This window comes from Felis catus, chromosome E1 (genome assembly GCF_018350175.1).
Source record: "Felis catus isolate Fca126 chromosome E1, F.catus_Fca126_mat1.0, whole genome shotgun sequence".
NCBI classification, from domain to species: Eukaryota; Metazoa; Chordata; class Mammalia; order Carnivora; family Felidae; genus Felis; species Felis catus.
Window position 1 is genome coordinate 41,119,963 of NC_058381.1, and position 15,554 is coordinate 41,135,516.

At 52.9% G+C, this 15,554-nt stretch overlaps 2 protein-coding genes across 10 annotated transcripts in view; both read left to right on the forward strand.

The window, feature by feature from the left end:
* ATP6V0A1 (ATPase H+ transporting V0 subunit a1) overlaps nucleotides 1–8,412 on the forward strand; it is a 59,632-nt gene extending 51,220 nt beyond the window's left edge. For all 9 annotated transcript variants that reach the window (XM_019817908.2, XM_019817909.2, XM_019817912.2 and 6 more), the window contains 3 exons: nucleotides 694–811; nucleotides 1,126–1,297; nucleotides 6,793–8,412. In XM_019817908.2, the coding sequence (XP_019673467.1) occupies nucleotides 694–811; nucleotides 1,126–1,297; nucleotides 6,793–6,886 (384 nt within the window). In that variant the 3' untranslated portion in view covers nucleotides 6,887–8,412. The remainder of the gene's footprint in view (nucleotides 1–693; nucleotides 812–1,125; nucleotides 1,298–6,792) is intronic.
* A 1,580-nt stretch (nucleotides 8,413–9,992) lies between these two features.
* Nucleotides 9,993–12,774, forward strand: LOC123382040 (40S ribosomal protein SA-like). The gene has a single exon (XM_045045015.1). The coding sequence runs from the start codon at nucleotides 11,979–11,981 to the stop codon at nucleotides 12,684–12,686; it is 708 nt and encodes a 235-aa protein (XP_044900950.1). The 5' UTR covers nucleotides 9,993–11,978; the 3' UTR covers nucleotides 12,687–12,774.
* Nucleotides 12,775–15,554: the final 2,780 nt, after the last annotated feature.

The window sequence follows — 15,554 nt, forward strand, 5'->3', positions numbered from 1 at the left end:
GGAGAAAGGGAGCGTGAGAAAAACAAATACGAAAAAACAATAGATGTTATGTTTGGTCTCAGTCAACTGTAGGATTTTGTGAAACTTTTGCCAGAATTTCCCTGTGTAATCTTTTCAGAAGTGACAAAAGAAGAAGGAGGTTATCTTGTTCCCAGTAGGTTATCGGAATAATGAGTGAAGTGGCTGTGGAGGCTTAGTCTTGCCTCAGCAGCTCCTGGCCTGTTGGCCGGTGGCTGACGTGTAGCCTGGGAAGAGGCCGTTCTGCTCTCATGGCTCAGTTAGAATGAAGCACTTCACTCGGGCGCCATAAAGAGGAAGTTGGCTGGAGCAGGCCCAGCAGGAGGGCCCTAAGAGTCCTGGGTCCAGACAGTCCATTTCTCTGAGTGCTCTTAACTCGGCATACATTCCACCCTTGGGCTTATAGCCTAGCGAGGTAAAGAGAAGAATCTCATTAAGATGTAGGTCATTAAAATGTAGCGTATTAAGGGAAATGGGGTATCCAGTTGGGGAGCTAAGCCAGGCAGGATTTCTGGGGACGGCGGAAGACACCACCTGAATTCAACGCTGGGATTCCTGTTCCGTGTAACTGTTAGTGCTCGGGCCCAGGCCCAAAGTGCCAGGTGACCATCACGTCCTTTCTGCACATCCCCTCCCAGCCTTATATCTTCTCTCTGGTTTTTCTCCCACGAACAGTTTGACTTTGGGGACACCATGGTCCACCAGGCCATCCACACCATCGAGTACTGCCTGGGCTGCATCTCCAACACCGCCTCTTACCTGCGGCTCTGGGCCCTCAGCCTCGCTCATGCACGTGAGTGTGTTTCTCCCAGATTGAAAATTAGGTTTTCCCCTTCTCTGGGCACTCTCTCGGATGTGGAGCTTAAGTAGAGTGGAAATAACATAAAGGCGCTGGAATTATTCAGACTCCTGAGTCCCAGGAGAAAGATGTCCAGATGGGAGGACCAGCACTTTTGCCAGACTTAGCTATGCACGGTGGTCCTGCCCAGGTTGCAGGAAGCCATGATGCCGCAGACACTTCAGGAGAGGGATGACGGAGCAGAATGCAAGGCCCGCAGCACCTCTTGCCAAACTGAACCGGATGTCCTATCTCTCCCCATTCCCCAGAGCTGTCTGAGGTGCTTTGGACCATGGTGATCCACATCGGCCTCAGCGTGAAGAGCTTGGCAGGAGGTTTGGCGCTGTTCTTCATTTTCGCCGCCTTTGCCACCCTGACCGTGGCCATCCTCCTGATCATGGAGGGCCTCTCGGCCTTCCTCCACGCGCTGCGGTTACACTGGTGAGGAACAGCGAGTTCGGGGGCTGCGGACGTGTCCTTGGCTGCACTGAGGGTGGCGTTACTCTTGTACAGAATCCAGAGACGCTAGGAAGTGTCTGCTTTCATTCACATCATTCTGCCCGATGACCTATGTCAGGAGTGAGCATCAGGAAGTGTCCCCACAAAAGCACAGCTCACCTTTCAGAGCCCCCCAAGGGACAGTTCTCTGGTGGATGTTGTCAGATTCCTTCTCCCTTTAGCATTCTTCACTGCTCTTGAGTATGGCTTAAAAGACTGAGGTTGTTGGTTGGTTTGGTTGTGTGTTGTTGTTTTTTTCCCCTTTGGCATAAACTTTCTCCTGTCTTCAGAGCGATGCAAGCAACTCTGGAGTAGATTCGCAGTCCAGGAAAGTGCTAGAGCACACTGTACCCCAGTTTTGTCCCCCTCATTCTGTCATTGTGCCAGTGTCTTTGGGGCAGACCCCTAGCAGTTGACATAGGTAGGGGGATTCCTGGTTCCATAATGTGGAGCTCAGTTCACTGAAGCAGCACCTTCACAAGGGCAGGTTTGGGATTTGTTTGTTTTCTTTAATGTAGTTTGTGGCTCTTAATGGCTCTGCACAGAGAGAGCCAGCTCAGCCCCAGGGAGTAGGAGAGCTGGCGTCTGGTCCAGGCAGTGACCCTGTGACCTCAAGTTAGCGTTGCCAGATTTAGTGAATAAAATTCCAGGACACCCAGTTAAATTTGAATTTCAGATACACAATGAATTTGCATTGGGACATGGATATGGGACATATTCGTGCTAAAAACTAGGCATCCAGTACTTTATCTGGCTTCCCTACCTTAAGCTCTGGAAGCTCTGGACCCTCTCCCTAGAAAAACATCCCTCACAGCAGTTTTACCCGTTTAGGGGGTCACATACTCACTGGCCCTACATTAGGACCCGTAGACGAGACGGTCTGTGTGGTGCTAGTGATCTCAAGCTCAGACAGGGCGTGGAAGGTTTCGTGACATCAGTTTTCTAAACCTGAACCCAAGGATAGTCTTCCCCAACCCCCTTTTCTTTGACTTTTCTCCTGACTTGGTTATGCTGAGCCCCCTAAAAAATTCCCGTTTGCTGTTGTAAATGACAGAGGGGACTGGGAGGCATGTAAGGACAGGCCGTAGCTGGGACTTACCCTTCCCTCAAAAGCTCCTTTTAAAGAACCCGTCCTGCTACGTCGGTCAATATTCTTTCTCTGGCTGGCTTTCCTCCTCCTTGCCGCCCTCCTCCCCACCCAGCTGTTGTTTATTTACTGTCCGACCAGGAGGTTAGGAGCGCTGTGTGGCTCAGGCTGCTGGCACGCTACCCTGTTCTCAGCTTATCAGCGTTCTCTCCCCAGCACACTTCCTCAGCTGCTCGGTATGAGGGAATGTCTGTGTAACCAGCCTGTGGTGACTCACTGTTTCTTCCTTCCTTTCCCGGTCACTTCTCTGTCTCCTGAGCCCTGGGCTTGAGGGGCCAGTCACTACCCCGCCTGAATTCCAGCCCAAGCGGGGAGCCTGTTGCCTCCTCCCTGGGCGGGCTGGGGAGCAGTCAAGGTGCTGGGTCAGAACCGTCTAAGCAGCGAGCTGAGCATACCCCAGGGCGAGGAAGGTCACCTGGGCTTGGGGCTACTTTCCAGAGTGAGCTGAGGCAGCGTGGGAGGTCATGTTTTGTTGCCAGAAGGATTATTTCTTCCTCGGGCTCACCTGTGGCCTTCAGGTGAAGGTGTCTTCTCATGTCCTCACCAGTGAGCCCAAAGACCTGATGAGTGACAAGAGAGCAGACTTCATTCAGAATTAGGCGCCACTGGGTTTGAATTCCAGCTCTGCCGGATCTGGCTGGGTGACCCTGAGGAGAGCACTTACCTCCCTGAACCTCAGTTTCTCTCATATGCAGAGAGGAGGGTATTCATGTAACATGGTTGCCCTGATAATTATGAAATTAATGCATATACCAAGCGACTGTCACTGTGCCCAGACACATCGTAAACTGGTGTTCAAGTGCGGGTCACAGCCACCCTGCTTAAAAGTGGGGTGCCCTGTGGGGAGGGCATCTTGGCTGTGGTCCCTTCTAAAGAAACTGCATTAAGTCTGTTGAGAGAGAGGGGACACCCCAGGGGGAGGCACATCTGAATGCCTGTAGTTTTCAAGAACAGGCTCATCAACAAACTTGTAGGTTTGTTTGTTTGGGTAGTGGAAGGATCGCATAGAGGAGGAAAAAAACCAAACAGCAAAACTCCTTTATAGAGCTTTCAGAATCCCATCGTTGGAGGCTTATTTGGAGAATCGCCCTCAGTGAAAGGGGGTGAGTGACCCGGGTGCTCATGCTCCCCCTTCTGGCCGAATGAGGATGTGCTGCAAGGATTCCCAGGTCTTCTAGTCCACCAGGACTGCAGGAATTCTGAGTTGTGGCCATCTTGTGAGACGGGACAGCTGGTCCTGCTGCAAGTGGCTGCAGGGACATTGCTGCTATTTTTCCTGGTGTCTGGCCTGGGCATCTTCCAGCCTGTCACTTTACTCCTGGTTGTCAGCTGGGGTTTCCTGATTCTGATGTAAGGGCTACCCATCTTACAGGTTTGGATGTCTTCAGTGAGGACAAGAAAAACAACATCTGCTTTGGTAACAAACAGAATCTCACTAGTGAGATTCATGTAAGGTCCTTAGGTGGTGGGTGATATATTTGAAAACATTAGTGAACAGGTTACTTTACCAACCTAATTCTGTTGCCTTCTGTGTTACACATCTATTTTTGCCTACTATATATAATTAGCTGTCTTTTCTTTCTCAGAAAAGGCAAAGGTAGGGAATATGATTTGTAGTTGCAACTGTGGACACCAAACTGACTTTAGTAGAAAGACTGTTGCTCCATGGCCTACCTTCAGGAACCTAATCCCTTCTTATCTAGCAAATTCCACATATGTATAGATGTGCACACTTGCACACTCACAGATTGGTTGAAGGCCAAAGGAAAATGGGGACCAAATTGCTGTAAGGAATGTAATGGGGCCACAGCAGGACACCATGGGATGGTTGCAGGAATGGCTGGCCCAGGAGAAGTAGGAACGCCTGAAGTAGAGTTCTGGCTGCCATTATTGCCTTGACATTTGGGCCATCAGACAGATATGTGGGCCAGGCCCTGGACTACTCAGAGAGTGGCAGAAAGGGCCAGTGAAGCGGCTCAGCCCAGAATCCTCTTTCTAAAACTGCTTCCTTTCAGCCACAACCCTGCCAGGAAAGGGAGGAGGCCCAGGACTCCTTTCTCCTTCCCTCACTCAAGGAAACAAGGTTTCCTGTTACATAGCAGGAATGAATGCTCTGTGGACTCCCACTTACCCTTCTGGGTCACTGGGTGGCCTTTGCCAGGTCCTGGAGCTGGAAGGGGTGACACAGAAACCCATCCGACTTCCTGAGGCCCTCCTCCCAACTGTGGAATTCTAGAGGTACGTTTCAGTGACTTGGGGCCCTGGAGGCTCCCTGAGTAATATAACAGACCCTTAAAATAGGAGGGACCTGCAGGACAGCCAGCAGGGCCCTGTGGGCCCCAGTGCAAAGAACTTTGTGTTTGTACTTTCTCAGGAAGCACACATTTCCCTGGTTGGGAGGGAGAAGAGGGCGGGGAGCCCGACAGGGAGATTGCTTTCCAACTTTGTTCTGGGAGGATGGGTGAGCGAGGCTGAGCAGGGAGGTGACGTCAAGCTGACCCCGAGATGCCCAAGATGGCCCTGGACACGTGCCCCCTTCCTACCCACTGGGCCCCATGGATACATGAGGCGCACAGAGGAATGGCAAGAGAAGGATGGTGATCCCATGGGCATCTGAAAATTTTTGACGCTTCTACTTCATTCGGCCAGTTTGGAATTTGAATTGTTTGTGTGATTAGCCAGCCAGGGGATCTCCTCATAGACCCTAAGGTGACTTACCCACCATCTGGCTACATATTGTTGAATGCAAATGGGATGTGAGGCTGTTTTTAGCTGTTCAGAAATGCCCTTCCCATATGCAAACAGCCTACCCAGCACGAAGCATTTGAAGCATTCGGGCCCAGCAGCAGCGGGTGAGAAGTGGGAACCGACCTAATTCCCACACCAGAGGCCTGAGTAGCTGTAGCCTGTAGGACTTCTCTGGGTGTTAGGATATGGGGACGAGTCCAGATCCTGGTTTGGAATCGCTCTTGCCGGGAATCCTGGGACTGACTTCAGTTTGAAGCCCCCTCCCCCAGATCCTTTTTCCCTGAGGGGCTTGGCCCAGGGAACTCTCCAGAGTCCAGGAGGCTTGGGAACCTGGGCCCAGCCTGTGGAATGTGGGGCTGGGAGGAGAAGGCTGCCTGTTCTTACACCCACGCAGAAAATTCTATTCACCTCTTGTCCCAGGGGGTGGAGCTGGCAGCTCCAGTGTTCTCAGCCAGCACCCCAGGGCTGACGGGGCCTCTGAGGACCTCTGCTGCAGACAGCCCTTCCAACGTGCAGGCACCCCACCCCTACCCCCACCCCTGGTTTGGAGGCAGGATGAAGCCCTGCCCTGCACCAGAGCCCTTGCCTGAAGCCCGCCCCCGCCCCCAGCTCTGCCTGTCCTTGTGGGGGCTCTGGTGCCCCCAGGGGCACACTGCACTGAGTGGAAACTATTCCTCAGGGCAGCTCTCCTTGGCTTTTTTGTCCTCTGAATCATGCATTTTTCTGCCCATATTTGGTGGTGATTTGGTTGCTGGGCAGCCATCCAGGGAGTGTGCAGGGGGAAGCACGGGCTGAGCCTGGCTCTGCTGCCGGGAGCGCGGTCTTCCTGCCCCTCAGAGTTTGAAGGGGCCCCAGGGAGACCATTGGGGATGGATCCTGAGCTGCCTGGGAAGGGAGGTGAAGCTCTGCTTTTCCTTTCAGCCCCTGGGAGAAGAATTCGTTCTCAGATGTTTTTGTAGTTGGAGAATATTTTGGCCATTGCTTGGAGAAGACTTCCCCTCCTGATCCTCCCCCCCACTTTCCTGGGAATTTCCTCCTCTAAAGCGCCCATCGCCCAGCGTTTACTCGCAACCCTCCCTTCTCCTTCCTCCAGCAAGAAAAGAAACAAACAAGGGTGCCTGCCAGAGCTCCTGCCGCCCAGGGGCTTCTCAGAGAGGTCTACTGGGAGCCCCTGCCAAGGAGGGGGGTGTTTAGGGGACACTTCTTCGTTGTCGTTAGAGACCCAAGCCAATCATTTAGCACATGGCTAGACAGAGTTTTGCAGAAACACTCTTGCTCAGTAGGACAGAGTGAGAATTGAGGACAAACCAGTGTGGAGATGTTCTGCACTCTCACCCAGGGCAGGTTTGGGGCAGGCCCTGGCTGCAGAAGTGGGGCCTGTGTGCACGGTGGGAAGCGGGTGGGGGCCGGGGCTTGGTGGGCGGCCGAAGGCTGAGCTCAGCTAGGAAAATGAGGGGAGGAGCATCAGAGCATCTTTCTAGCCCAACTGTGAAATCCCAAAAGGATTTTGTGGAATGACGACTTTCTTTTTCCCTTTCCCCAGGGTCGAGTTCCAGAATAAATTCTACAGCGGAACCGGTTTCAAGTTCCTACCCTTCTCCTTTGAGCACATTCGGGAAGGGAAGTTTGACGAGTGAGCCCCATGGAGGGCTGTGTACCACAGGCCACCCCCCCCCTCCCGCCCCCCGTCCCTCCACAGCTGTTAGCTCTGCTCCTCTCGCCTGTCGGTTGTGATCCCTGGGTATCGGGGCATTTGTGTCATCCCAGCCACCCTCCCATCTGTGAGTCATTTAGATAGATCCAGCCCTCCCTGGGTCCCCCACCGCCACCAACTTCCTGTGTAGTATAGTGATTTTCTAGAGAGAAGCTGGGCTCTGGCTGTCACTCACACCTACTGGGCACCGGCCTCGCCCTCCCAGCCTCTGTCCAGCCAAAGACAGCCTCTCCTCTGTCCCCTGGTGGTGAGCAAGTTTGCATTTTACGTGTGAGCCCAAAGCCCATGGAAGAAGCACCTTTCACATCCACACTCAGACTTTGAGCCTCCTGTTCCTGCCACTCTAGTCACTGGTTGGGGATAGGGGTGCTCTTGAACATACCCCACTCTTGGGTTAGCAGGGGCGGGTCCAGGAAGAGGGCACTTCTGTTCTCTGCCTATCCCTCTGGCCTTCAGAGCAGTTGTTAATCGGGAATTTAGCTGGACCCAGCTGTGCCGTCGTGCATGGCTTCTCCCTGTCACTCCCAAGAGTCCCAGGGTATACCCAACACTACCTCCCTAACCCGCACCCTCTCCTCTTCCTTCCCAGAATCCCCTCCTTCCCCCTGCTCCTGTTTGTACCCGGTGTGACAGCACAGCAGGGAGTGACCCAAACAGAGGTCCTGGCTGCCTGCTGTGGTTGGCTGCTGCTTCTCAGGCCATGTGCGGGCCCTGCCACAAGCATGCCCTCCAGGCACACGGTTCAGACAGAGGCTATTTCTGGGTGCAGACCCCACAACCTTTCCCCACCCCTAATCGTGAGTCTCGAGGGCAAGACCGTAGTCATCAGAGGTGGTTCTGCCTACAGACCTGCCTTGCTCTGCCCTCCACTGCCCCTCCCCACTTCCACTGGGGTCCCAAGTCAAGGGAGTGGGGTCCTGGGCAGGGAAGGTCGGTGCCATTTACAGTTTGCTGATTGGAGGCGACCGCCAGGGCCACAGTACACCTGGTTGTGAGAGCCCTGCCCTGTGGGCCGATGGTGAGCACCCCCAAGGGCCACCTCTCCTGTCCCCCCCCCATGCCAGGCTGTGGCTCTCAGGGCCTTGTAATCATGTGTTGGCACAGCAGCCCGGGCTGCTTCAGCCAAATCGAACCCCATGGCCCTCAGTGGTCGAAATAATCCCCTGAATTGGCCAGGCCCCTGCCCTCCTCCTACCCTGGCTTTTCTGAGTTACTTAGCGCTGCTCACGACTCTCCTGGGCATGGGTCACCCACCCCCGCTTCACCATGTGCTGGCCAGTGTGACCTGCCCCGACTTTGTGCAGATTCCCTCCCCTCCGGGCTGGTGGTTTACATGATGCCCTTTGCTCTGTTTACAGCAGGGTTTGCCTCAGAGCTCTTTGTCCGGAACCCTGCCGGAGGCCCTTCTGTTCACACGTTCCCGTGCTGAATAAAGTGTGTTTGACTCTACCAGGGAGGCTGTCTGTCCCTGTGCCCCGTGTTGCACGCCCCTGCCCCTCCTCCAGCGTGTCTGCTTTCCTGTGATCAGAGGCCACAGCTGCAGTGGCCCGGCCGGGCCGTTTGTGAAATTGTCACCTCTCAGGTTTCCCAGGCGCGTTCCCCTCCCTCGATCCCAGCAGCTTTGCAGATCCTGTCTTCGGTGGGGAAGGGACTTGAGGGGATCATCCTCACCCCCCTTTCCCACACTACCCACCCAGACAGCGGGGGAAGGGGGAGCCTGGACATCTGCCCGCCCTCCTCTCCCTCTACTCCAAGTGTGCTTTCCAGGACTCAGTAGCCTGGCTATCTTGAGCCCTGATGCCCTTGGCCTTGGTGTGAGTGGAAGCTCAGCGTCGTGTTCCTCCAGGCAGCGGGCGAATGTGAGGTGCAGAGGCAGGCAGGCAGGCAGGCAGGCAGCTGAAGAGCCAGCAGGCGGGGTGGGCTGGGAGGGTGCTGGCTCCCTCCTAACTGCGATGTAAGGCACCCACATTCTCGCTCGCCCTCCCTCTCCATGCCTCCTGGGGCCTCCAGGACAGGGCTGCACGGGAACGTGGACAGCGGGCCGACAACTGCTGCCCCAGGAGGGGTGAGCAGGGGCAGGAACACCCTTTCGTGTTCCTTATCTCCCCCACCCCCATCTTCGAACCCTCTCTTCCCCGAAAGGCCACCTGCCCCAGAATAGGCTCTTGGGTGCATCACCCCCCACTGTCTCCTTGCACGAACAGTCCAGGATGAGTTTTTTAGCCTCTGCTCTGTTACTGACTCAAAAGGGAGGCTTACTAAGAATAGATATTTGGAATCAATGGCATAGAATTGAATTCAGAGTCCAGAAATCAGCCCTGTTTATGGCCGATCAATTTTCCACACAGGGGCCAAGACAATACAGTGTGGAAAGAACGGTCTGCAACAAGTGTTTGTACAACTGGGTATCCACGTGCAAAAGAACAACTTTGGCCTGGAGCCCTCGCACTATGTATGTAGGTTAACTCAAAGTGGGTCATAGACCTAAATGTAAGGGTTAAAACTAAAATTCCTAGGGGAGATTAAAGGAAAATGTCTTCATGACCATAAGTTAGGCGATGATTTTTTAGTAGACCCCGTAAGCAAACAGATAAAAAGAAGATACGGGCTTTGGTCTGACAAGCTTTTGTGCTTTAAGGGACAGAACCCTGACAACCCTCACACTGGGAGAAACTGTAAGTCCTATCTAATAAAGGATGTGTATCTAGAATTACAATTCAGTCAAAAAGACAAATGCCTTCATTTAAAAGGTTTAAAAAAAAAATTAGGGGCCCCTGGCTGACTCAGTGGGAAGAGCATGCGACTCTTGATCTCAGAGTCATGAGTTCCAGCCCCACGTTGGGTGTAGAGATTACTTAAAAATAAAATCTTAGGGGCGCCTGGGTGGCTTAGTTAAGCATCCGACTCTTGATTTGGGTGATTTTGGCTCAGGTCATGATCTCGCAGATTCGAGAGTTTGCGCATCAGGCTCTGCGCTGACAGCGAGGAGCCTGCTTGGGATTCCCCCTCTCTCTCTGCGCCTCCCCCACTTGCGCTCTCTATCTCTCAACATAAATAAATTTAAAATAAAATCATAAAAAGTAAAAGGTAAAAAAATACTCCTTGATTTAAAAAATGAAAGGATTCGAAAAGGCATTTCTAGGAAGAAAAACACGAGTAAGCAATGAGCCCAGGGAATGACACTCGGCATCATTAGGGAACCACGGGTCAACCACAAGGGGATCTGCCACATCAAACCTGCCATGAAAGGCGGTAACAAGGAAGGGACAGTTACAAGTGCAAATGGTGCAGCTCCTTCGGAAAGCAGTCTGGCGGTTCCTCAAAATGTTCAACATAGAATTAACCTACGACCCAGCAACTCGGTTTCTACATCTCCAGCCAAGAAAAATGGAAAAAAAAAAAAAAAGAATGTGCTCAAACTCGGGCACAAGTGTGCATCGTGGCACCGTTCATTCCTCCAAGATGGAAACAACCCAGATGTCCGTCAGCTGGTGAATGGACGAACAGAAAGTGGTGCGTCCATACAAAAGGTGCTCTTCCACAGTGAAAGGAACGGAGAACTGACACGGGCTGCAGCACGGATGAACCTCAAGAGAGTTGTGCTGAGAAGCCAGACACAAGACCACATATTGGGTGATTTCGTTTGTGTGAAATGTCCAGAATGGGAAAGTCTGTAGAGACCAGACAGTGGATGGGCTGGCCTAGGACTGGCTCTGGATGGGGCTGGGGCAGGATCAAAATGGGAGTGACAGCTAAGGGGTGCAGGTTTTCTCATGGGGAATGATAACAATGTAAAATTAGACAATAGCGATGGTGGCACAACTGTGAAGTTGCTTTAAAAAAAAAAACTCATTGAGTTGCACGCTTTAAATTGGTAAACTTTCTGGTATATATCAATAAAATGGAGCAGGGGGCGGGAGACCTAGGGCTTCCCCAGGGAGAAATTCGTCCCTTGCCCAGGCGGAAAAGACCTGAGCTGGCAGGTCATTGGCTGAGCGGAACTGCTGGGGTCTCCTGGTCTTGCCCCGCCTCCAGCCCAGCCAGCTAGAGATGGACTGACCAGGACCTGGGCCATGGAGGGTGTGGGAAATCCCAGGAGCCCTCAGGTACTGGTGGGAAGCAGGATGGATCCATTGCTTCTGTTTTTAAGGGACATGCCCTGTATTCTCCCCTTCTTGTGGAATCCCTGGACCCCAGACCTCTGCTGAGTGAGCCTGTGCTTTGTTCAGGGAATTCTCCTCATCTTGAGGTCATGGAACAAGTGTGGGAGAGAGTGGCTATGGGCCAGCTTGGTGTTATAGCGCTAGGGGACAATGCCATCACCATTTTCAGGATCCTACTCCCCGTCCTGTCCTTCACTGGGACTGCACCTCTTTCTGCCCCCAGGAACCCTGTGTGGAAGGGACATCGGAGCTCCACTCAGATTCTCAATGACCTGCCTGCTCGCCCAGCTCCCCAGGCATGTCTTGGGTGTGGGCTGTCCCCTGGTGGCGAGATAAGGAAGGACCCATTCCTCCTCACTCAGAAGGTAGGTGGGATCCTGCGGGCTGTGACAGCTAGGCAGAAAGGGATAAGTGACCCTGGAGGTATTCTGGGGTGCATAGGCAGAAGGTCAGGCTGGCTAAGAACAAAAGAGGAGACAGATGGAGAGCGGAGAGCCCAGCTCACTTGTTCCACGCACAGTAATTGAAAAATAAAATGTGTCATTGGAAAATGATCGGACAGTACAAAAGGCCCTGTTACAAAAGTCCTCCTCCCGCCCTGAGAGTCCCAGTGCCCCACCCACAGCAACCACTGTTTACATGACCTATTAAAATTTTATTTTGAGAGAAGGAGTACAAGTGCGGGGAGGGGCAGAGAGGGAGAATCCCAAGCAAGTTCCACACTGTCAGTGCAGAGCCGGATACAGGGCTCGAACCCACAAACCGTGAGATCATGACTTGAGCCGAGATCAAGAGTTGAATGCTTAACCGACTGAGCCACCCAGGCGCCCCTTTCGTTTTTTTAAAGCACAAATGGGAGCTTTCCGGGACACCCAGGGAGGGGTCCCTACGGGCATTGTTTTGCGCTCCTGTCGTAACTTAAAGGGAAATTTCACAATGTCCGGAGCCCTTTATGTCCCGCAAATGAAGGAGGAGGATGTCCTCAAATTTCTTGCAACAGGAGCCCGCTTAGGTGGCACCCACCCTGACTTCCGGTACATCTACAAAAGGAAAGGGGATGAATGGTATCTCCATCATAAATCCGAAGAGAACCTGGGAGAGAAACTTCCACTGGCAGCTCATGCCGTTGTTGCCATTGAAAACCCAGCTGGCATCAGCGTCACATCGTCCAGGAGTCCTGACCAGCGAGCCGTGCTGAAGTGTGCCGCAGGGGCCACCCCTGTTGCTGGCCGCTTCGCTCTGGAACCTTCCCCATCCAGATCCGGGAAGCCTCCCCAGAGCCACGTCATGCTTGGTCTCTACTTCTACAGAGATCGTGAAGACATGGAAAAGCAAGCGCAGGCCGCTGCTGAAAAGGTTGTGACCAAGGAGGACTTTCGGGGTAAATGGACGGCTCCAGCTCCTGAGTTCACGGCTACTCCACCGGAAGTCGCAGACTGGTCCGCAGGCGTGCTGGTGCGCTCTGGGCCCACTCAGCAGTTCCCTGCCGAAGACTGGGGCGCCCAGCCACCACCGAAGACTGGTCTGCGGCTCCCACTGCTCAGGCCACTGAATGGATAGGAACAACCCACGGAGTGGTCTTGAGCTACTGTTCCACAAAGGCAAACAAAAAAATAAGGTTGACAGAAAATAAACAGTTGGGCTTGTTTGTTTGTTTTAATATCTGTTTTTGAGAGACAGAGATTGTGAGCACGGTTGGGCAGAAAGAGAGAGGGAGACACAGAATCCGAAGCAGGCTCCAGGCTCTGAGCTGTCAGCACAGAGCCCGATGCGGGGCTCGAAGCCACAAACCATGAGATCCTGACCTGAGCCAAAGTCAGATGCTTAACCAACTGAGCCATCAAGCTGCCCTTCAGATTCTAAAAGTTGGGAAAAATAGGGGTGCCTGGGTGGCTCGGTCAGTTTAGCATCAGACTCTTGGTTTGGGCTGGGGTCTCACTGTGGGATCGAGCCCCATGTGGGGCTCTGCACTGGCCGTGTGGAGCCTGCTTGGGATTCTCTCTCTCTCCTCCCTCTGCCCCTTCCCCGCTTACACTTGCACACTTTCTCTCTCTCTCTCAAAATAAATAAACATTAAAAAAAAAGTTGGGGTGCCTGGGTAGCTCAGTCGGTTAAGCATCCGACTTCGGCTCAGGTCGTAACCTGCCAGTTCCTGGGTTCAAGCCTGGTGTTAGGCTCTAAGCTGACAGCTCAGACCCTGGATCCTGCTTTGGATTCTGTGTCTCCATCTCTCTCTGCCCCTCCCCAACTTGCTCTCTCTCTCTCTCTCTCAAAAATAACGTAAAAAGAATTTTTTTTAAACAAAACAAAAATAAATGTTGACGGGGCACCTGGGTGGCTCAGTCAGTTAAGTGTCCAACTTCGGCTCAGATCATGATCTTGCAGTTCATGGGTTAGAGCCCCCACATTGGGCTCTCTGCTGTCAGCACAGAGCCCGTTTCAGATCCTCTGTCCCCCCCCCCTCACTTGCGATCTCTTTCTCAAAAATAGACATTGAAAAAAAGTTTAAAAAATAACAATAAAATAAAACACAAATGGGAGTTTGCTATACCCACTGTAATTAAACTATATATAGAACTATATATGTATAGTTTGCAGAACATCCTGAATCAACACCATACATTTTCCTCATCCTTTTTTTTTTTTTTCCAAGCAAATGCTTGATATTTCATCCAGTCGATGTAGCGTAGTTTCTTCATCCAGCCCCCTATTGTCCTCAAAGAGTTCCCAGCCTGGTGGGGAAGATGAGCAACGAGACAGTGTGACATGTCCACTGCAATCAGTGAGGCTCCTGCCCAGCACCCATGAGCTCAGGCTTTGAATGTGGACGGTGTCCCTCATCTTTGGCCATTGCCAGCAACCCCCGCCAGACCCCACAGAGAGGTGGACCCAGACCTCACAGAGAGGCACGCTGAATCCTGACGATCTGCAGCCCAGCTCCCCCAACGCTTGTGTTCCCTAAGATCTAGAAATGCTGGAGGAGAGTCTGACAAGTCTTATCCAGAGCAAGGAATGTTTGGAGGGAGAATGGCGGGGGTGGGTTCTGGAGGGTAGTGGAGAGGGGCCTGGGGGGCTATAGGCTAGGGCCCCATGAGGGCACATCTCTCTGGGCTGGTTTTGGAGCTGCTCCCTGGGATAGGGTGAGAACCTCCTGACACCAGGAAGTGACTGGGAGCAGGGCTGCACCTCCTGCAGAGGCTGCTGGCTGAGCTGGGAACAAGGCAGGGGGACTGCAGCTTGTGCCTGTGCCCAGGCAGGTGCAGAGGAAAAGGGCAAGCTCAGTGGACTCCCATGTTCTCTTCTGGTCCAGACTCTGGATTCTCTCTCTGGGCTGGCAACTCTCCTGACCCCTCCCCTTTCTCTAAGCAGCTTCACTCCCGCCTGACAATCTGGAAAAACTTACATCTGCCTCCAAAAGGACCCAGAATCCTCTCAGAAAGTGTGGTCCTCCTAAAGGCCCCATCTCTACCTGCCACCACATAGCCCCGCCCAACCCCATCCTGCCCAGGCAGGCAGCCTGAAAAGTTGCATCATTTGGGAACAGTGGCAAGAACGCCAGTCTGGGAGTTGGGAGGTCTGGGTTCTAGTCCTGGACATGCTCTCCTACCGGTTGCTGAGCTTGTCCAAGTCACATCCTTTCTCTGGCTTCAGTTTCCCAATATGTAAAATGAAGGTAACTCCTGACCTGTCCCGCTGCGGCTACCCTTTAAGGATCAAATAGAGAGCCCCTAACTCACCCACCAGGCCCTGCCCCACCACAGCCAGACCAGACTCACATGACCCACTTCTTCAACTTCCGAAATTTTTAGTTAGTTCCTCAAATCTGCCCAGCTTTCTTTACCCTTCCACAGTCTTCCTATTTACATGTTCTCTGCCCAGAATTCTCTCTTCTCTTTTCCTAGTCATTTGCAATTTAATTCATATTAAATGTCACTTCCTTTTAGAAGCTTTAGGCTTAATCGCTTCTCAGCCTTTTGGCTAAAATCAAGGGTGGAAGCATTAAGTCGGGTACCTCTGTATTTCCTCACAGCCTCACAACTATAATTGAGATCTTTATTTATGTGAGTGTTTGGTTTCTAGGTCTCCCCCAGAGAAGGGTGGCAATGCCTGCTACAAAATAAAACCCCACATAAAAATATCTGTTGTGGACAGTTGCCTGGACGGAAGGACAGTGAATTGCATGCGAAAGCCTCTCAGATACAACGGCGTCTTGGAGCTCGTGAAGGGCAGCGGATCACATCCCGGGCTTTTGATGACAGTGGGATCACGCGCTCCCGCACCACGTGCGGTCGGTCAGAAGACACCCTCCCGGAGCTGGTCCGGGAGCCGGAAGCGCGGTCTCTCCCGAGCTTCCTGGTGCACGAACTTCTGTGCCACGTGGCCTGAGGCCCGCAGCTGATTGGACGGCGGGTCGTCCCGCCCCTAGCC